This window comes from Muscardinus avellanarius (genome assembly GCF_963383645.1).
Source record: "Muscardinus avellanarius genome assembly, chromosome: 2".
NCBI classification, from domain to species: Eukaryota; Metazoa; Chordata; class Mammalia; order Rodentia; family Gliridae; genus Muscardinus; species Muscardinus avellanarius.
In genome coordinates this window covers 66,459,432-66,481,082 of record NC_137787.1, presented here as the reverse complement: position 1 = coordinate 66,481,082, position 21,651 = coordinate 66,459,432, and the positions used below count along the sequence as shown (strand labels likewise).

The 21,651-nt window shown below is 39.8% G+C and overlaps 1 protein-coding gene across 1 annotated transcript in view; it reads right to left on the bottom strand.

Annotated features, from left to right (window-relative positions):
- Positions 1 to 21,651, bottom strand: part of LRP2 (LDL receptor related protein 2) — a gene marked incomplete at both ends in the record, with an annotated part of 215,934 nt that overhangs the window by 165,477 nt on the left and 28,806 nt on the right. The window contains 3 exons of the mRNA XM_080688848.1: positions 3,435 to 3,551; positions 7,396 to 7,518; positions 10,258 to 10,365. Coding sequence (XP_080544974.1) covers positions 3,435 to 3,551; positions 7,396 to 7,518; positions 10,258 to 10,365 — 348 coding nt within the window. The remainder of the gene's footprint in view (positions 1 to 3,434; positions 3,552 to 7,395; positions 7,519 to 10,257; positions 10,366 to 21,651) is intronic.

Below are 21,651 nucleotides of genomic sequence, written 5' to 3'. Positions count from 1 at the left end.
CTCCCCTTTTTCTGTTTCCCTGAGAAGACCCTTACACACCATTCTTTGTTCTGGAGAGGAATGCCTGGAATGGACACAGTTTCTCTGTCTTGAAGCTCAGTGTCTCGATTTTAGAAGTGTGAAAGGATCTGGTCTAACAGGCAGGGCTATGAACTCCAGGGTTAGGCTTCCTGATCCTCTCAAATGTTGGGGTGGTGGGTGGGTGGGGAATTAAGTCCTTTTCTGGAGCTTTTCCAACCACTATTACCGTCTGTAGGTGCTTTCTAGATGCCGAATATATTAAGACCCCATTCCTATGGTTCCCATAGACCATCTTACTTCTGAGAAATAGAAAAACAAAGTCATGTTTGTAGGTTGATTCTGTATGTGTCAAGAAGCAATGTTTGCTGTACATCATGACTGTGGAAACAGCAGAATAAAGTGTCATTTTTCACAAAACTATTTCTGGTCAAGTTTCATTTAATCCTTGATCATATGGGAGATGCTCTTAATAGTAGTTGCTATATGCCTAAAGTGACATTTAAAATAGCCAATGTTGCTGGGTATGGTGGTGCTTGCTTGGGAGGCTAAGATGGGAAGATTGTGCAGGTTCAAGGACAACCTGGGCAATGCATCAAGATTCTTAGCAATCTAATGAGACCTTGTTTCAAAACAAAACAAAAAAAAATTAAGAGAATGAGGGTATAACTCAGAAGTAGAATGCCCTGAGTTCAATGCCCACCACCACTAAAATAAAATAGTAATAATAGCCAGTGTAATTAATACCTCTAATCCTAGTGACTTGAGAGGCTAAGGCAGGAAGATTCAAGTCCAAGGCCAGCTTGGGTACCTTGATAAGACATTGTCTCAAAATAAAAAGGTCTGGGGTAAGGCTCTGTGGTAGAGGACACTGGGTTTGATCCTCAGTAATGAGGTGAGAAGAGCCCTTCCATGTGTGAGATTCATTGTAAGGCCATGATTTACCCTGAAAAGTTCATGACTTGTATCATTCCAGAAACAATGAGCTATAAATCTGGATCTCTTTCCTTAAGGAATCTTTATTTCACCAATTACTTATAATGAAACTTTTTTAATAAAAATGTTTTGATTAAAAATTCCTGCCCAGATATTTTATAAAACCCACTTCCTTCCCTTCATTCTCTTTTATCACGGCTACTTGCATGTTCACATCCTGCCAGGCTTTTGGCAAAGCCATAAGTTGTACTGGGTGACTTTAGACTCGACTACAGGATGCTCACATGGAAAATGTCCAAACAGTCTGCTTCAGCTGCCTTTTATTTTCCCCAGAGTAGCATTTCCTTCAGTCCTATTACATTTGCAATAAAGCACTCGTTTTTATCCACTTGCAAATAAGGGATGAAGACACAGACTGCTGGCTGGTGGCACAAGCCACTGGTGCTCTCTTAACCTTGCACGAGGTAGGACTTTCCCCTTCTGTAAATAATACCCTTCATGAAAGCAGTCACCAGACTTGGAACCAGAAGACTGGCTGTGCCTTAGCTCTGCCACTCAACCTCAGCAAAGTCTTCGTCTCTTTCTTTCTAAGACAGTAAAATAATGCCTGTCTTGTCCTCACTAAGAAACTTAATAATTAGAATTTGTCTAATGCGCTGAAATTTACAACCTGTTGCAAAATATATGATTTATCACCATTATTAATAAAATATATTTTTCCTGATTTGCCTCAATGAAGGACCTAGTGTTTGCCTCACAAAATACAGCCCTTGACTCAGGAACTTGCTGTGTTATGCCAGACAGAACCACTTCCTCTAAAATTGCCAGTGTTAAGTCTAATTCTCTGCATAATTTTCAAAGTGAAGGGAAACTCAGATTGGATACACCGTAGTCTCTTTCAAAAGAAAACATTTAGAATGAAAATTATTCCAGAACATAAGTGTACTAGGAACTCTGCTAGAAAATAGACCCTCCTCTAAATAAAGAAGAAAGATTGACAAGTGTTGTTTTTTAAACCATCTAAGTATGGGGCTTGGGATGCAGTTCAGTGAAAAGGCACTTGTCCAGCATGCATGAGGCCCTGGGTTCAAATCCTAACAACCACAAAGATGGAAGAAAAACAGAGACTGCCACAGTAGCTAATTCCTATTGTTATATTCATTCTAATAATTTTACATAAGCCTCAAGAGCCCGTTACTCTTTACTTTCCTGATATTATATAACGTACCATAATTGCACTCTGTGTGTGTGCGTGTTTGGTGAGGGAACTATCGAATCCAGGGTTGTTCTACCTCTGAGCTTCATCCCGAGACCTATTTTATTTTTGAAACAGAATCTCACTAAGTTGCTGAGGGCCTTGCTAAATTGCTGTGGTTGTTCTCGAACCTGCAATCCTCCTGTCTTAGCCCTTCAAGTACTGGGATCACAGGCATGCATCACCATGCCTGGTGCACTTTCTTATAAATAGTAATATTTATGTATTATGCATAGATTACTGTGCTTTATGTGCCTTATCTTGTGACATATAGTTACAAACTGATACAGAATATTATAAATGTGTGTGTGTGTGTGTGTGTGTGTGTGTGTGTGTGTTTACAAGTGGTGCATGCCTATAATCCCACTACTTATGAGGCTGAAACAGGAGGAGCTGGGGTTTGAGGCCAGTCACAGCAACCTAACAAGGCCTTCAGCAATTTAATAAAACACTGTTTTGCCAGGCGTGGTGGCACACGCTTGTAATCCCCGCGCTTGGGAGGCTGAGACAGGAGGATCACACAGGTTCGAAGCCAGCCTCAGCTATTTAGTGAGGCTCTCAGCAACTTAGTGCGACCCTGTTTCCAAATAAAGTATAAAACAGGTCTGGGAGTATAGCCAGAAGGATGAAAGTCCCTAGGTTCCACCCCCAGTACCACCAAAAAAAAAAAAAAAAAAAAAGACACTGTTTTAAAATAAAAAATAAAATAGGTATGAAGATATAGCTCAGATAGAATGACCCTGGGTTCAATCCCTAGTAACACACACACACACACACACACACACACACACACACACACACACACACACACAGAGTAATGCTTCCCAATGGCAATCTAGACAAAACATTTTCTGACAAAAGCAAAAAAACTAATGAGAAATTTTACCTAGAAACTTACCATAGCGGTGTAATTAAAGTTAAAAATGACCAAATTGGATTTTGTATTCAATGTATTTAAAGATTCTGTTGTTAATGTTAAAAGTTTCTTACTTCAAAACATACAAAACCTTGATGTCTTGAGACAGGACAAACTTAGAATGTCTTGTTAAAAATAGACTCCTATCAGAACATCACCCCTAATCCACAAAAGAATCTGCCGAGAGATTCCAGCAACAAGAGGCGTATTGTGGGCATTTCTGTCCATCAACAAACTTAACAAATTGATTAAAATGCCAGAGGGACAAGGGCGAAACTAAACACTGCGCGAAGACGGAAAGGGACTCACGGCAGTCTTTCTCGTCGGTTCCATCTGAGCAGTCCCGGACGTGGTCGCACCTGTACTCAGAGGGGATGCACTGACCGTTGGAGCATGTCAGCTGGTGGCTTGAGCATGTCCTGCCAGCTGCGAGGAAAAAAGATATTACTAAATTGACTGTCGCCGTCTGGCACAGCTTCATCTCTTGACATGTACAAAATATAAAATAAGGATATTGGAAAGCCAAGGCAAGCAGAGAACATAAAGGTCCCAGAGACACAAGCTGCGGATCCAGCGACCACCGAGTTAAGCTCGGTGCAATAGCAGAGGTCTTGTGCTGTCAAAATGGCCTCAGCTTAGTACCTAGTGTCGACAACGGCATGATCAACATGTGTTGCGAATACAACATACATTGAAAGATATGTGAATGAAACAAGACATGGGTATTCAGCAAGGATTGATAAACAACCCTCCACTCCACTGAAATCCTTATTTAAACATGGAAATATGCCAGGGGGTTAACAGCAGTGGGAATAGGGGCAATTTTGCTTTTTCTTTATATTTTATTTTTCTCTCTTTTATAAACTGCCTACATTGACCATGTATCAAATTTTATAAACAGAAAAAAATTGTAAGCTAGCTAGGCTTTATCTTATGTTGATAAGTATGGGTAAAAGCAGGATATTAGCAGTTTATCAATTTAGCCTCCAGACAAAACAGATGAAATGAAATAAACTGGTGGCCACAAGCATAATAGGTGGACTATTCGATCAATCTGAGGCAGAAATTACCTGGATTTGATAACATTATCTTAAGTGATTTTTAATTGTCTTCATAAAAAGAGAAGCACTGGGTGAATATGATCTTCTAAAATGAATATAATATAGTCATCTATGGAAGGAAAAGATTTTCTCCTGAATTTATAGAGCTTTCTACATTTCTATATAGTAAAGATACTTGAGTTCAGGAAAAAAAAAAATACAAGTATCTACTAAGGGATATGTCATAAAAACTTAACAAGCCAAGCATGGTGGCGCACGCTTGTAATCCCTGTGCTTGGGAGGCGGAGACAGGAGGATCGCAGTTCACGGACAGCCTCAGCTACTTAGTGAGGCTCTTTGCAACTCAGTGAGACCATGTTTCAAAATAAAGAATAAAAAACAGTGCTGGGCCGGGCGTAGTGGCGCATGCTTGTAATTCCCCCGCTTGGGAGGCAGAGACAGGAGGATCGTGCAGGTTCGAAGCCAGCCGCACGCTTGCTTAGGAGACCCTGTTTCCAAATAAAAATGTAAAAATAGGTCTGGGAGTGTAGCCCGGAGGTAGAAGGGCTTCCAGGAACCCCAGTACCACCAAAAAAATAAATAAATAAAAGTGTTGGGAGTGTAGCTCGGAGATAGAATGCCCCTGGGTTCTATCTCTAGTACCACAAAGAAAAGAAAATGACAGCTTTAGATTTTGTACTTGAAAATCCAAATATAAAGAATTTCATATGATAAGATGTAAAAATAAAACCCTTTCCCACGCTTAATTTATTATATCTTTTTCTAGTCACTTTGTTTCTTCCTTTTGTTTTATCTTTAATAGCAAATATAATTTTTCTAGTCAGCCAACTTCTGAAATTTTTATAGCATGATTTCACAATGTCTCTCAGTACTGAGCATTGGTGGATTAAATTTTACTTTATTAATAAGGACAAAATAGATAGACTCTTTTAGAAGGCACTTACATGTCTAAATTTTGTCATGCTAGAGACACAATTATCTAAATAAAATAAAAAGACTGAATTTCCATATAATCATTTAAGTATAAACTGCCAATTTCCGCATAAAATTAGTTTGCTTTTATTCCTACAAAAGTTAAGTCATAGGCAGTCTTAAAACATCTGAAAAGAACCTAAAGCAGATGCCAGTATTATGTTAATTACTATGCCTTTCATCTAAAACTCAAGTCCAAATAACTCTATATTTTGTACTTAAGATTTCAAGGGTTTGAGGGAGTAATTAAAAGCTCATTCAAATTTAGAGAATGGACAGATTAAAAATTACTAACCTAATGCTGTGATTCCTTTATTAATTCATGGCCCAAATATGTACTGAGGACCTACTAAATGCCACAAAGTGCACCAACAATAGGAATCTAAAGACGAAGAAGACACAATCCCTACACTCAAGGAGCTCACAGTATTATGGGGGAGACTGTAAAGAAATAATTAGAAAATCGTTATGGCAGCACATAGGACTTAGAGGCACCCGGTCACTCCAGGGCGGGAGCACAGACTGGGACAGTATCCTTAGGAAGTGACGCCTCCACAGGACCTTAAGGAGAAGCACCAGCAAGAGATCTAAGAGGGAGAGAGCCTTCTATAACAAGCATTTGAGCAGGAGGCACAGAGGCAAATGACAGGCACAAGGAACTACAAGCACTGCTGTGCCCCAAGTGGACGCTGCAAGGCAGGAACGGCTCATGATAGACGTGGAAAAAATAGCACCGGCCACATCTCGGAGGCCATGGCGAACCTTGTAGGGAGTTGGAACTTTCTCCAGGAAGTGACAGAGAGCTGACAAGGGGTTTTGCTAGATCTTCCCAGCATCTGTGCCAGGTAGAACCTGAGGAGGAACAGGCCTGGAGGCATGGAGGCCAGCCCGGAGGCTGTTGCAGTCACCAGATGATAGATGCTAGCAGACAGTGGTAGGAAAAATGGAAAAGAAGAGATGAATCATAGAAATGTTTGTTAGGCAAATTAGGCAGAAGCTGCCAGGCGTGGTGGCCCATGCTTGTAATCCCTGCGCTTGGGAGGCGGAGACAGGAGGATCGCGCAGGTTCAAAGCCAGCCTCGCTGGCATAAGAGACCCTGTTTCCAAATAAAAAATATAAAATAGGTCTGGGAGTGTAACGAGAGGTAGAAGGGCTTCCAGGAACCCCCGTACCACAAAAAAAAAAAAAAAAAATTAGGCAGAAGCTGGTGAAAGAGAGGGACAAAAGGAGAATAATTTCCACGTTCCTGGCATGGGGATTGTGATATCATTCCCATGGGAATTGATCACATATTTTATGTCACTTACAGAAATCGTTTTTATGTAACAAAATATTTTCATTATAAGATGTTTCATGACATTCTGGGTTAAAATGTAAAACAAGCCTCAATCTGGCAATTTTGAGAGCTTGAGACAGATTTGTATTTCCTGCCAGTACCTTAGAGTGGGTTGAATTTTATTTCTGTTAATAAAGATAAAGTGTGCACACCAGAAAATATAGGAAGAAGTATCAGTTCAGCAGGGAAGATGATTAGTTGAGACACCTTGGATGTGAGGCACCTTGGAGATATTCAAGACTAAAGTATGGTCAAAAATTCTGGGTCATAAGCATTGATTTGGGTCCCATCAGCACACAGAGGGTCATTGAAATCCTAAGCCCAGCGAGGTTACCCTGGGAGAGTATCTGGGGATGTAGCAATTGCCAGGGCCCACTCATTGCTACCAGTTACTGTTTTCTTTCTTGTTGCAGTTCTTTCCACAGTGGCTGTAGTAGCAGTGACCAAAATGACTGCCGACAAAGCCTCCAGCAGACTCCATACTAGCTCTCACTTATACTCAGTTGCAAAGAAAAGAGTTTAATACTGAGCAGAAGGGGTGGGCTGCAGAGAGTGCTATAGGCGCAAAGGACTCATCCAAATAGCCAACCACTCAAATGAAGCCCCACAACTATGCATATCAATAAAGATTTTGTTTTTCTCCTGAATGTACCATAATCTAAATTAAAGACTAGTCATCTATCCCAGACCCAAATGGCTGGGGTGTATTTTTAAGTTGTTAATACTTGTAATATCATCCACCCCCTGAATGAGTTTGCTGACATATGGTGGTCGTCCATGGACATTTAAGGCCCAGCTCAGCATCCATAAAGAATCATCATATTTTGTATAACTTAGGGGTGATAGGTTAGACTTTAGGTTTCCAAAGAACCAAAACAAGATTCCTTTCTACACACTTACGGCAATTCTGATGTTCATCTGAGCCATCTGCACAGTCCAGCTCATCGTCACACACCCAGGACTGAGGAATGCAATTCCCATTACTCTGACACTGGAAGTAGCCAGACTGGCAGGACTGGGGAGCTGAAACAAATTTAAAAAAAAGACTCATTATGGAAAATATCTGTCTCATTAAACCAGAAACTATGCTTACTTCAAAAGAATGTTTCTGCCTGGCACAGTGGCACATGCCTATACTCCCAGCTACTCTGGAGACTGAGGCAGGAGGACAGCAAATCTGAGGACAACTTGGGCAACCTATCAATACCCTGTCTCACAATATAATTTTTGAAAGGATTAGGGCTCAGTGGTAGAACACTTTCAAGGCACACGCAAGGCTCTGGATTCAAATCCCAGTATGTGTGTGTGTGTGTGTGTGTGTGTGTGTGTGTGTGTCTCTCTCTCTCTCTCTCTCTCTCTCATTTGCATACGTGCACACACACATACACAAACACAAACACAAATACAAACAGCCCTAATCATACACACACATAAATTTATGACAAATTTATTAAACTTTAATTTTAGCATTTGGGAGGCTGAGACAGGAGGATCGCAGGTTTCATGGCCAGCCTCAGCTCCTACTTAGTGAGGCCTTCTGCAACTCAGTGAGACCCTGTGGCAAAATAAAGAATAAAAAATAGATCTGAGGGAGTAGCTTGAAGGTAGAATTCCCCTGGGTTCCATCCCTAGTCCCGCAAAAAAAAAAAATAATAATAATTTTAATTTAAGTAAAATAAGTTTTTGTTAATTATGTAAATACTTTTATGATATCTAATAGTAAAACATCATGATAAGTTGAAAATCCATGAGATTTACAAAAGACCTAGAATCAAATAATTATTATTTTTGTAAAATACTTGCCTTAAGATCTTTATCAAGTTCTCTGAGTCTTAATATATGGATCATAAAGTGAAGACTAAATTTATCTCTTGGTTTGCTATTTTTAAAAAATCAGATAACTTTGAAAGTGCCATATAATTCTAGTTGCAATGATTATTGTCTTTGGTTTTGATGTTATTCTTACTGTTACAGGACCTGAAAATGGTGACAGCAATCGCTGAAGAGTCGGTGGCCATCTATTACTTTATCACGGGGTACACTGTTCCTGATTTTTCAGGTCCATCATTTAATCTAAGTCAGTGGGCCCAGAGGAGGCAAATTTGTGGCACGTGATGATGTCTTTGCAAATAAACTACTCTCTTATCTAAAGTATGAGCTGCAAACCAGCAGCATCAAATGACTGCAGAGATCTCAGGCCCATATCAGATGTAACCAGCACTTTTACAAGCCCTCACATGATCCATCTGTGCACGCATGTTGGAGAAGCACTGCACAGAATCTATTCCTTAACCTTCCTCCCTTTTTTGTGGTACTGAGAATGAAACCCAGGGGCATTACCTCTGAGCTAGTTACACCTCCAGCCCTATTTTATCCTTATTTTGAAACAGGGTCTCACTAAGTTGCAGACGGCCTCACAAGTTGCTAAAGCTGGTCGTAACCCTGTGATCCTCCTGCCTCAGCCTCGCAAGTACTGGGATTACAAGTGTGTGCCACCACGCCCGGCTCGTCCTCCCATTTTCTAAAGCACCATCATCCAAACAATATAACAAAGTTTGATTCCCAGTGTCCATGGTATGGCCGAAAATTCAAAACAAAATTTAAAATTTCAGCAGCTTCCCTAGTTTGGGGATGATAGCCTGTGTCTGTTTACCTATCAGAATGAAGGACATTATGGCCCTGTGACTGATCACCTATCTCGAGTTGGAAAGAGCAATGGGCTTAATGGTAGGAATTTTTGCAAGGCACTCACCAACTGTGAGGTCTTTAATAAGCAACAACTTCTTTGGGGTTCAGCTTTCTAGCCTGAAAAACCTACTTTAGCAAATTGTTAAGAACCATATGAAGAAATATATGTGAACGTGATTTTGTCATTAGTTACATTTTGGATTTACTATACTATTGTACATTTCTCTAGGGGAATATAAAAGGTTTATTTAGGAAAGTGAGGTACAGTTTAAGAGATAAATGGGAAGCCGGGTGTGGTGGCGCACACTTGTAATCCCTGCGCTTGGGAGGCGGAGACAGGAGGATCGTGCAGGTTCGAAGCCAGCCTCGCTGTCTTAAGAGACCCTGCTTTCAAAAAAAAAAAAAGTATAAAAATAGGTCTGGGAATATAGCCTGGAGGTAGAAGAGTTTCCAGGAACCCTAGTACCACAAAAAAAAAAAAAGAGATAAGTGGGTATGTTCCAGAGAAGGAGTCTCTGAAATGGTCCAGGAATAGAATGGTCCATTTCTAGAAGTGGAAAACAGCCTATTATATTTTTATTAGAATTTTTAAAAAATCACACTAGCCAATGTTTTGATTGCTTCATGGTAATTCACACAAATTATATTACATCTTTTATGTAAGAATAGACTCCTTAAATTGCAAATCACAAATAGCTCAAACATTTTTTGGTTGGTTTTCATATTGATTTGAAATTTTCCAAAGTGAATAAGCTGCAATAGTCACTTTGGGACTTCAAAAAATTGATTGCAGCCAATCACAGCGGCAGACACCTGTAATCTCAGTGCTGGGAAGTCTGAGACAGGAGGATCACAGGTTCAAGGCTAGCCTTAGCAACTTATTGAAACTCTGTTTCAAAGTAAAAAATTTAAAAAAGAAAGAACTGGGGGTATAGCTCAGAGGTAGAATAGTCCCGGGTTCAATTCCCAGTACAAAAAATTAAAGCACAGGTCTTCTCTTTGTTACAGCTGAAAGCACCACAGAGGATTTATGTCACTCAAAACAGAGTCACCCCCAACCCCTCCCCCACTTACGGCAGCCAGCTTCATCTGTGTCATCCAGACAGTCTTTGGTCCCATCACACCTCCAGGCTGCAGGGATACAATGCCCATTTCCACAGCGAAAATGCTGGCTGTCACATTCTGTAACACCCAGAAAACAACAAAAAAAGGCTTCAGATATTTCACTAACAAGTCATATTTTTACAAAAATGAAAAACTATTCAACTAGTTAGTAATCAAAGGAATGCAAAATATTTACGAAGTTAGGGAAACATTTTCCTAGTGATAATATAAAAATATTTGTTTAGAGCTCTCAGGAAGGAGGGCAGTTTCATACAGACAGTTGATTACAGCATACCTTGATGTGACCACTCTGAAAAGCAATTTGGCGACAGGCATCTTGCTTGCTTAAATTTTTTCTTTAACTTAGTGCTTTCACTTCTAAGTATTTTTTCTAAGGAATTAGCCAGAGAACTAAACAAAGATTTATGTACTATAGAGATTTTCATCTCAAGGTTATTTATAATAAAAAGATTGCAAACCTCCTAAATGTCCAATAAGAAAAAGATTAAATTTTCTTATAATATATAGACATACTAGGAACTTGCAAAAATGATTACAAAGAACTTATAAATATTTTGGAGAAACATATATAATGTAAATTTTTAAAAGGATGCAAAATTTTTACCTCTAAGAGTCACAGAGAAGAAAGAAGTGTCAAAAAGTTCTAAAATGTTATCATTTCTGATTAATAACATCATGAGTAACTTTTCATTTGTTTAACTGTGGTTTTTTTTTTGTTCTCCATCTTATAACTTTTAAAGTGGCTCTTTATTACTGAATCCTATATAGCAAGTTATAGCTCTTCATTCTTAGGTTCTTACCAATATTTGGCTTTTATAAAAACAACTTTCTAAAGAAATTGCCAAATCTGTAAATTAATCTCTGCAAATAAATAAATCCTTTAGATGGGGGAAAAAAAAGGTCCTGCAGCCAACCAGTGCACAAACTTTGCACCAAAGGCTTCCACATGCCCTGGAGCAGAGATATCTCTTAGATACATTAGAAAGAGAATATGACTTTAAAAAGTTTGTTTCATTCAACAAATATATCCTGCAATTTTCCTGGGTCTCTCCAGGGGACTAATTTGGCAGTTGAAAATCCTCCAAGCTTCCCCAAATAAATGGCCCGTGACCTTCCCAAACATCATGTGCCAAGTAGAAATTTTTTTTAAAGAGAAAAGCCAACACCAGCCCAACTTGGAGAAGACTCAAAATTATTATTTCACAAACCCAAGGGACTGAGGGGTAATTTTCAGAGTTGGAAGAATAATTTTATTTTCCCCTGTATTTAAGCAATCATGCTAAATTACCCATTTTTATTTTTGGCTAATTAACCCCAAATTAGGTAAATACATAGACCAATTACATCCTCCTAGAATAAATAAACAAAGTGTTATCCTGACATGTGTAAATGCAGGCATATCAACAGCATGACATAAACAAAGTTAAGTGATCTATTCCTAGGGAATATAGGCTACTTTGTTCATGGAATGTTCAAATCTGATTGTCTGGTAGTGACATCCTGATTTATAATGTATGCTGCAAATGGTCAGAAACTTCCCTTGGCTAAATGGTGGTACCGAGTGGTACAGGAGTACGTACACCCAAATACCTTCTATAGACTAATGCATGATGGTGGTTGGTGGTGCAGGTCTGGGGTTGGTGGTGCAGGTCTCTTATCAACTACCTTTAAAACACAACAACCTCCCTTGCAAAAATGCCCCTAAGGAATGTACAAATTCACTCTGGAATCCCAGAACTTCTCATTGGATTTTGTTCTACAAAGCAATATTTCCATGAGAGATTAGGGGCTTTGGAGGTTTAGCTGTTAACACAACATATATTAAATCACTTTTATCAATTAGGTCTATTGATAATACCTAATATATTTGTAAATTCAGTATATTTGTCTCCCTTGATATCTAACCACTTCTGATTGAAATATTATAACTACAAAGTATAGTCCATTTTCAGTTTCCTATTTCTATGGCAAAAAGAAAAGCACTAACTTAGAAACTGAGAAACCAGAAGAAAAGTCTCAGATCACTCTATTGCCTCTTTTGGAAATACATATAATTAGCACTATTTCTTAAGCAACTTTCATTGTAAGTCAAATTGGGTTTTATTCTTGTTGTTTCTGCTGAAATACCAAGTTAAATCATCATGAAAGGAATATAAAATAGAAGCCCAAAAGTAATTTTGTAAAACACTTCAAAGTCAATTATTTTAAAACACACATATAAAAATTAAAACTGATGGAAAATGCTGCAATCAGGTATCTCTGGGCAGTGGCCTGCACAGCGGATCTGACAGTCACTAGCAGCCACTTTACACAACTTACCAGGAGATCCATGATAATTCATTTGTCAGAGTCACCTTTTCAATGGGAAATTCCATGCCTGTCAGAACTCCCAAATGACTACCGTTTGGAAATATCTCTCAAAAAAAAAAAAAAAAAAAAGCACAAACAAACAGACCCTTTCGTTGCTGGGTGGCCTCTCTGCAATCAGTCAAAACGTTGCACAGATGTCAGAAGCCCATCATTCATTCTATTGTAAAGAGAATATGTGTTGCTTTAAAAACAAACTGCTCGTGAGAAGATCTAGATTGGGTCTGATAACAATTGCAGGTGTCAGAGGTTCAAATTTACTTATGTGCACTTTATTTTCTGCGTCTAATTTTTAAATAAATAGCCTTTACTCATAAGCCCTGCAGGGGTTACGATTAATGCTCATGACAAACCCATGAGAGATATTATTATGAGCGCTCTACAAATAAAGAATGGAGGCACAGAGTAGTTGAGTAACTTGCCCAAGAACTAATAGCAAATATGTGCAAAGCAAGGATTTGACTTTGACAGTTCTATTCCAGCATCTGTGCCAGAATGACCTCTGTTCTATATTTCCTTATACACACGCACGTGCGCGCACACACACATACACACACTTTACTAAATTTGAGAATGAATGCAAAATATTGATTTTTGCCCAAACTTAACTATCTACCAGCATTAAGTGAGTTCATTAACTGGACAGGTGTGGGCGCCATAGTGCTCATAGTCTTTGGAGAAGAGTAATTTGTGACTAACATTACACTAAAAACTTCTTGGGCTTCAGAAAATTTGCAACAATCAAAAGCAACAAAGAAAATTTTAAAAAAGAACTTCATCCCCTCAGGAAAATTGGTATTGGACATAATAGTCGATTTGTTTCCCAGCCATATAAAGATGCAAGATTTTTTTTAAGCAATGCTTTCTTTATAAATAGCCATATCCTAAGCCTCCCAGTCTAAGTGTTGGACTAAGAATGTGTTAAGATAAGATATTAGAGTCCCCGAGAGTGCCCACAGGAGAAAAGACTTCATCTATTTGTTTTCTGGTGCAGAGGACAGCCCTGGGTTGAGAAGACCCCTTCTGTGCCCAAGCCAGCCTCTGGCATAGAGCTGGGCACAAGCAGGATAGCTAACTCATATTCGCCAGATGGCAAAGAGTCCTCTGCATAAAATGCAGTCTCTTAGGCCATCATCTATCAGAGAGAAAACCACCAGAGCAAACAGTGAGACTTAAAATCGAAATTTATAATCTTAAATCCACAGAAAGAAAAATAAAACTTGGGATAATGTGAAATAAATAAGACAAATATGCAGAAGTTTACAGTACAGAAAAACACTGAGTCATATTAATACCAGTTCCACTCTTTTACACTTTCCTTATAATAGTTTATTTCCCAGGCTATGAATTCTTTTCTTAAAAGAGAAAGGCAGCCGGGCGTGGTGGCGCACACTTGTAATCCCCACACTTGGGAGGCGGAGACAGGAGGATCGCGCTGGTTCGAAGCCAGCAGTGCTGGCTTGAGAGACCCTGTTTCCAAATAAAAAGTATAAAATAGGTCTGGGAGTGTAACCTGAAGGTAGAAGGGCTTCCAGGAACCCCAGTACCACCAAAAAAAAAAAAAAAAAAAGAGGTAAGTGGTTAGTCAATGGGACACTGCCCAAAGTTTAGAGAGTAGGGTGATTTCTATGGCAAATCCTATTTTTCTGCTGCATCCTCTTAACACATACTGGTCCTTCCAAACACATGGTCCACCTGAGGTGGCATATGCATCCTTTTTTAAAAATGTATACAACTAGCCGGGCATGGTGGTGCACGCTTGTAATCCCAGCATTTGGGAGGCTGAGACCAGATGATTATGGTTCAAGGACAGCCTCAGCTACTTAGTGAGGCGCTTTGCAACTCAGTGAGACCCGGTTTCAAAATAAAGAATAAAAACTAGGGCTGGGGGTGTAGTTTGGAGGTAGATTTCTCCTGGGTTCCATCCCCGGTACCACCAAAAAAAAAAAAATAACGTATACAACTAAATCATATTGTAATAGTACTACCTTTGCTGAACTCAAAAAAATAAAGTTAAGAAGCAATCTCTTCATTCATTCATAATCTTGTTTCACTTTTCCTGTATTTGATTTTTATTCCATTGGATATTCTTCTGATAGCTCACTATAATTCCCACACTATAAACAATTGATACACCTAAAAATAAATTACACATAAACTATAATATCACACATATAGAAATAAGGCCAGTTCTCTTTTAAAAGATTGAAGGTCACCAGGCATGGTGGTGCACTCCTACGTAATCCCAGTGCTTGGAAGGCTGAGACGGGAGGACCACAGGTTTGCTGCCAGCCTCAGCAACTTAGTGAGATCCTCTACAACTTTAGTAAGACCTTGTTTTAAAATAAAGAACAAAATAGGGCTGGGGATACAGCTCAGAATAAAATGCGCCCAGGTTCAGTATCAGTCCTGAAGGTCACCTGCTCATTTCTAAATCTTTACACTGTCACCTTGACAGCCAAGAGTAACAAGCGATGTGGCAGACCCTATCCTGCCTAATGTCAACCGATGGGCTAGTCAAGGACTCAATCAATTAAAGGAACTAAGACGGTGCACAGAGAGCCACCTACTATAATTGTTCTGCAGCAGTTTAATTGCCTGGGGTTCATAACAGGTCACCAAATAGGGGGCTGGAATTCTCTTGAATTTTTAATTTAGTTTATAAACCATTAGGTCGACTGCTTTTTTCTTCTTGAATTGTTATTTCAGAGGCCTGATGTTTTATCAGAGGAAAATAATACTGAGAGGGCATTTCCAGATGTCAGAGATTCAGAGACAAACCCACAAAGCCAGCTGCTGCAGTGGGGCTGAAGCAACTTAAGGAAAGCTCCGTGCAGGTGAGGGTGAAGGAGCCCAGGGGCCTCTGTGCCCAAACAGAGAGAGCGTCTTGGAGCGTGATGGACTGCAAGGATGAGAGAGTGGAGGGAAAAGTGACTTGCAGGCCTAGCAGAAAAGTGACAGCATCCATGGGTGGGAGTGTGACCACTCACCCCAGTAACTGTTAAAACTGAAGGTCACTGTGGCAGGTGAGTCTGGATAGCAGACTGGCCATGAGAAGGGCTTGGAGCTCCACTTCACTCCCCAGAACCTCCCAGGCTGGTCCCTGGAGCCTGCTTAGCAGAGGTGGGGCTCACTATGTGCCCCCCCTGTGGCCCCAGGCCTGACCCAAAACAGGTTCCACAGCAATAGCCACCAATATCCTAGGGACTTTTGCCCATGGTCCTCCCCACGGTGAATGTGTCTGAGCATCCAGCCCACAGAATGCAGTCGGCTGTCAAGACAATTCATCCCATGACAACAAAAAGCAGTCCCATATACGCCCAAACACCCCTTGAGGCTGGTAGCAGTACCGCCCCAGGAGACCAACTCAGAACCTCTAAGCAGCTGGAACATTCAGAGTTCAAAATGTCTTAACCCACTTGAAAGAGATCATCTAAGAAAACCCCTATAATAATTCTTCCCTTCTAAAGATAATAAAATTTCTGAAACAGCAATCCCACTCCTTCACATCAGTAAGAGGACCTGAGATTGGGCAATATCATGCCGCAGTGGCTGGTACCAGCAACTTGAAATGAACTCCCCTGGGAGTGTGATAAAGAATCTAAGTTCCAGGGAGGCCTGCTTCTCCCTGGAATGCTCCATGGTGTCCACAGGCTTACCCATGGGGTGGGGGGGTCACACCAGGAAAAAGCAAGCCAAACATCTAACATCTTCAAACAGGTCTTCATTAATGTAAGGATGGCTGCTAGGAAAACTAAGTCATGAACACACCTATGCTTTATGGTACAACCTTTCCTCATCTGTACAGTTATCAGAACAAGAAAAAAGATTCTTCAAATGTCTCCTTCCCACCCCTAACCACATATACTCACCAAAAAATATGTAAATCAACAAGTACATGCCCAAAACATTCAAAAGCATCTCCAAGTTTTTACCAAGAACTCTCAGCAATTAAAACATCTTACCAGTCAGTACCAAAGCTATGAAACTGTATAATCGTGTTTTCTGTATTTAGCCTGAATAACTCACTGCGCTCTTCCTATCTGCTAAGTCACTGAGGGGGTTGTGTAGAGGGTCTCCCCCTACACATGGAAGAAAACTAAACCCAAGTCCTTCCTCCCCACACTGGGACCCCCCCCCAGGAACTAACTGCTTATTCACATCTCTAATAGCAAAAGAGCTACTCTTATAAGATGTTGAAAGGAACACTATCTAAACAGAAGAAAATTCAAGATAGTCTATCTGTACAACTAAATAAGAACCCAATGAATCAAACTACTTAAGAAAAATTAAATACCCTTCCACACTTCAGGATTTAATGCTCCCTGCATAAAATTGATAAGTCTCTCATTGAGAAGCTGATTTCCAATCCCAGTCACACAGAGGATCCCCGCATGGCTTTCTGATTACAGCAATGTAAATTACTAGAAAAAGGCTGAGTGGAATCAAACACTAAAAAAAAGAAAATGGGCACTCAAGAGAAATAAATGACTACATGCATCCCCAGGCAGCTTTCCCACTTAAGGGTTTTAAATGGTGTCATAGACCAGCTCTTAAAGGGCATTAATGGTGTGCCAGACCAGCATTTAGAGAGAGCTTCAAACAAGAGTTTTCCTGGTTGGTTAAACCTGAGTGTTGAGTCATCATTAAAACTGACATGGACGTGTTAAAGCTGCAGACATCCCTGTTATTTCAGGTGTGTGTGTGTATGTGTGTGTGTGTGTGTGTGTGTGTGTGTGTGTGTGTGTTACTGGGGATGGAACCCAGGGGCTTTCTAACTCCAAGCTACACACCCAGACCTATTTTTATATTTTATTTGGAAACAGAGTCTAAGTTGCTAAGAGCCTCACTAAGTAGCTGAGGCTGGCTTCAATTGCAATCCTCCTGTCTCAGCCTCCCAAGTACTAGGATTACAAGTATGCACCACCATGCCCAGCTTTTATTTTATTTTTGAAACAGGGTCTCACAAAGTTGCTGAGGCTGGCCTCAAACCTGAGATCCTTCTTTCTCAGTCTCCCATGTACTGGGATTACAAATGTGCACCACCATGACAGGGTTATTTTGGTCGTGTGTGTGTGTGTGTGTGTGTGTGTGTGTGTGTGTGTGTGTGTTACTGTGGTTCCTGGAAACCCTTCTATCTCTGGGCTACACTCCCAGACCTATTTTTTTTATACTTTTTTATTTGTAAACAGGGTCTCTTAAGCCAGCCCGGCTGGCTTTGAACCTGCGTGATCCTCCTGTCTCCACCTCCCAAGCGCAGGGATTACAAGCGTGCGCCACCACGCCCAGCTATTTTGGTCATCTTAATAAACAGGTTAGATCACTGTATCCCATTAACAATGACTTGATGCTGCAAATTATGACAATAACAGTAGGAGGAGAAAAGCTGCCTCTCACCTGGTAGATATGATAATGCTCCAGTCAGAAGATAGCTTGTCTGTAACTACTCAGCAGATCTCCTCTCACTGAGTCAAGTAAATACCTTGCTGTATTTCTCCCTGCTTCCATACTGTTTAACTCTTAATCATCTCATTAGTTACAACACACTCTAAAGACATGGAAGCAGAGAGAAGAGACAATGGAGAGGAAGAAAAGGGGAGAGGAAAAGAGGGCAGAAAGGAGAGACATCACAGTTCATAACCAGTGTCCCCACACTAACTTCAAGGAGATGGTGAATCTTCCACCCAAACTTCACTTTGGTAGAAAATGACAACTCATCCTTATTTATTTATCTATGGCCCAAATCCAGACTAGACTGATATTTATTTGCTAAATGGGTTTCAAGTCACAAATTATGTGCTCAGAACTAAATAACTTCTCATTTCAGAAAGCAGAGCTCAAGGATACATAATATGCATACATTATTTATTCTGATGCAATCAGTGCTTCAGTGACATTAAAGCAACTCTGATGACAATTCTAATTAGAAATGCTAGTGCTTATCTGGGTGTGCTGGCCCATGCCTGTAATCCCAGCTACTCCAGGGGCTGAGGCAGGAGAATCACAAGTTTGAGGCCAGCCTGGGCAACTTGGCAGGACCTTGTCTCACAGTTAAAAATTTTTTTAAAAGGCTGAGGATGTATCTCAGTGGTAGAGGGTTTGTTGTTTCAATCTCTAGTACAACAAAAATAAAAAGAAATGTTAATACTTTTGATGGAAATCATTGCATTATTCACACAAACAATATCAATAGCTCATTTGTTGGGAGAATAATGCAGGACTGAACCTTTAGCTGTGGCATGTATGGCTTCTGTCAACAAAGAACTTTCTTCAACTATTAAGAAATATTATGCAGCAACCATGTCAAAAGAGGGTACAGCTCAGCGGGGCAGCACTTGCCTATCAGGCAGGAGGTACTAGGCTCAATCCCCAGTACCAGAGGGCGAAAAACTAACAGATTACCACCAATATGTTTCTTTTGGGGGGGGGTAAACTGAGGATTGAACCTGGGGACATTCTACAACTGAGCTACCCCTACCCCAATTTTTTTTAAAATCAACTCTAAGTTGCTGAAAGTCTCACTAAGTTGCTTTAAGTAGATTCAAATCTATAATCCTCCTGTCTCAGCTTCCCAAGTACTGGACTTATAGGCATACCCATCACACCAAGCTCACCAACATGTTTCAAAGACTTTTCTTGGGCAATCAATGCTGATAATGAGACACTTAGTAAACTAAAATCAACAATTTTTAATAAAAATGTATTATGTAATTTTCTTTTTCTTTTTCTTTTTTTTTTTTTTTTTTGTGGTACTGGTGTTCCTGGAAGCCCTTCTACCTCTGGGGCACACTCCCAGACCTATTTTATTTTTGGAAACAGGGTCTCTTAAGCCAGCGTGGCTGGCTTCAAACCTGCGCGATCCTCCTGTCTGCCTCCCAAGCGCGGGGATTACAAGCATGCGCCACCACGCCGGGCTGTGATTTTCTTTTACTGACATTCTACACAATATTTTCATAATAGTTTTCCCTTCTAGTGACAAGTTATTTCTCAAAGAAATTTATAAGCAGAAATTCAAATTTCTCCCAGCATGGCCTGAAAAATAAAGAACAGAAGAATAAATGACATGAAGTAGCCAAAAGAAGTATAATAGGTGATAGGAATTTAGTATAATAGGTGATTCTGCTGTGAACAGAACACTATTTTTAACAGTGTATTCCTAATGGCACAAATGAACACCTCTGTTTTTCCAGTGCCTAGCACAGTACCTCCAGCTGACCCTCCATAAATAAATAACACATGATGCAGTAAAATACATAAGTGAAGCCAAGATGACTTCTACAAGATGTTTAGAGACCTGGATGATTTGTGGACTTTCATATGGCTCCTGCTGTTCGGTTACTGTTTCATTCAATCTAATCAACAACCATCTTCAAAGCTGTTCTGCAAGTGAAGCCAAAAAGACTATAAACTTGGCAGCCAGTTTATATGTTCAGGTCATCCTGCTAATTCAATTAAAGATAGGACCTCCGTGGGATTTTTCTTTCTCTCTCCAAGATTGTTAAAAACATAGAACATTTCATGAATTTGCATGTCATACCTGAACAGGAGCCATGCTAATCTACCATTCCAATTTTAGTGTATGTGATGCCAGACCAAGTACCTCTCCTGATTTTTTAAAATATATTATCCAGCACTACCCTAGAGTAGAAAGAAAACAGTACACTCCCACTCAAAACAAAACAAAAGCTAGAAGAGCACACCTAAATCCACAAATCAAAATTTTAATTCTTATTATAAACAACTTGTAAGAAGAATTCTAATGATTACTCCCACACACCCACCTTTGGCAGTACTGGGAATCAAACCCAAAACCTCACCATGCTAGGCTAGCCCCATCACTCAACTATGCCCTAATTATGATTTTCATTCCATAGACAAAGGTAAGGTATTTTGTTAATATGTGAATCCATGTCAGTTTGTGAATCTATAAATTAAAAGCTATACTATGTGCAAAGAATCTCATGGTGGAACCATATTAAACTGTCTGTTTTCTCTACTGACTTGATTGTAACAGACAGAGCAAAAAGAACTTCAAAACATCACGCCCCTGTCTGTTGCATCAGAAGTCCCTTGGCCCTGGTTTGTTATGCCTGGGCTCAAGCAGCAGCCATGGGTCTCCAAATCACTTCCAGGCTCTATAAATGTCATCATGTTGCATTATAAAGTGATTGTGATAACTCAAAATAATTCAATGGGCCGGGCGTGGTGGCGCACGCTCATAATCCCAGCATTCGGGAGGCAGAGACTGGAGGACTGTGGTTTGCCGACAGCCTCAGCTACTTAGTGAGGCCCTTCACAACTCAGTGAGACCCTGTTTCAAAAAATAAAAAGACTAAAAAATAAATTAAAAGACTAAGATATAGGACCAGAGATGTAGCTCGGAGGTAGAATGCCCCTGGGTCCCATCCTCAGTACCGCAAAAAATGAAAAAAATAAATAAAAAATTCAGTGGCTTGTTGATATAGAATCAACAACATTATATTGTCACCAGCTGATAGCCATGCGTGATGAAATGGTGTTCAGATTTCTAACCTGAATTGGTGATGACTTTATGATGTTCCAGTATTAATAGCTGCATTAATAAAATTTCAAGTTTATCTGCAGTGACTTTCATATGGATCCTGCTATTCAATATTTCATTCAACCTAATCAACAACCATCTTCAAAGCTGTTCTGCAAGAGAAGCCAAAAAGACTACAAACTTGGCAGCCTGTTTATATGTTCAGGTCATCCTGCTAATTCAATTAAAGACAGGACCTTTGAGGAAAACAGGAAGAAAAAAAGATTATAGTATATTGCTTAATGTTTTGCCTGTTCTGTGTTTTAAGTGTCACAAAATAATCAAAATAAAAATCTATTGCCACTATCATAAATTTTTAACCACCTATTAAGATAAAATCTTGAACATTTTAATGCTGGAAAAAATAAATGATTTCAGTAATAAACTATACCAGAAAATACACAAGATAAAATCTC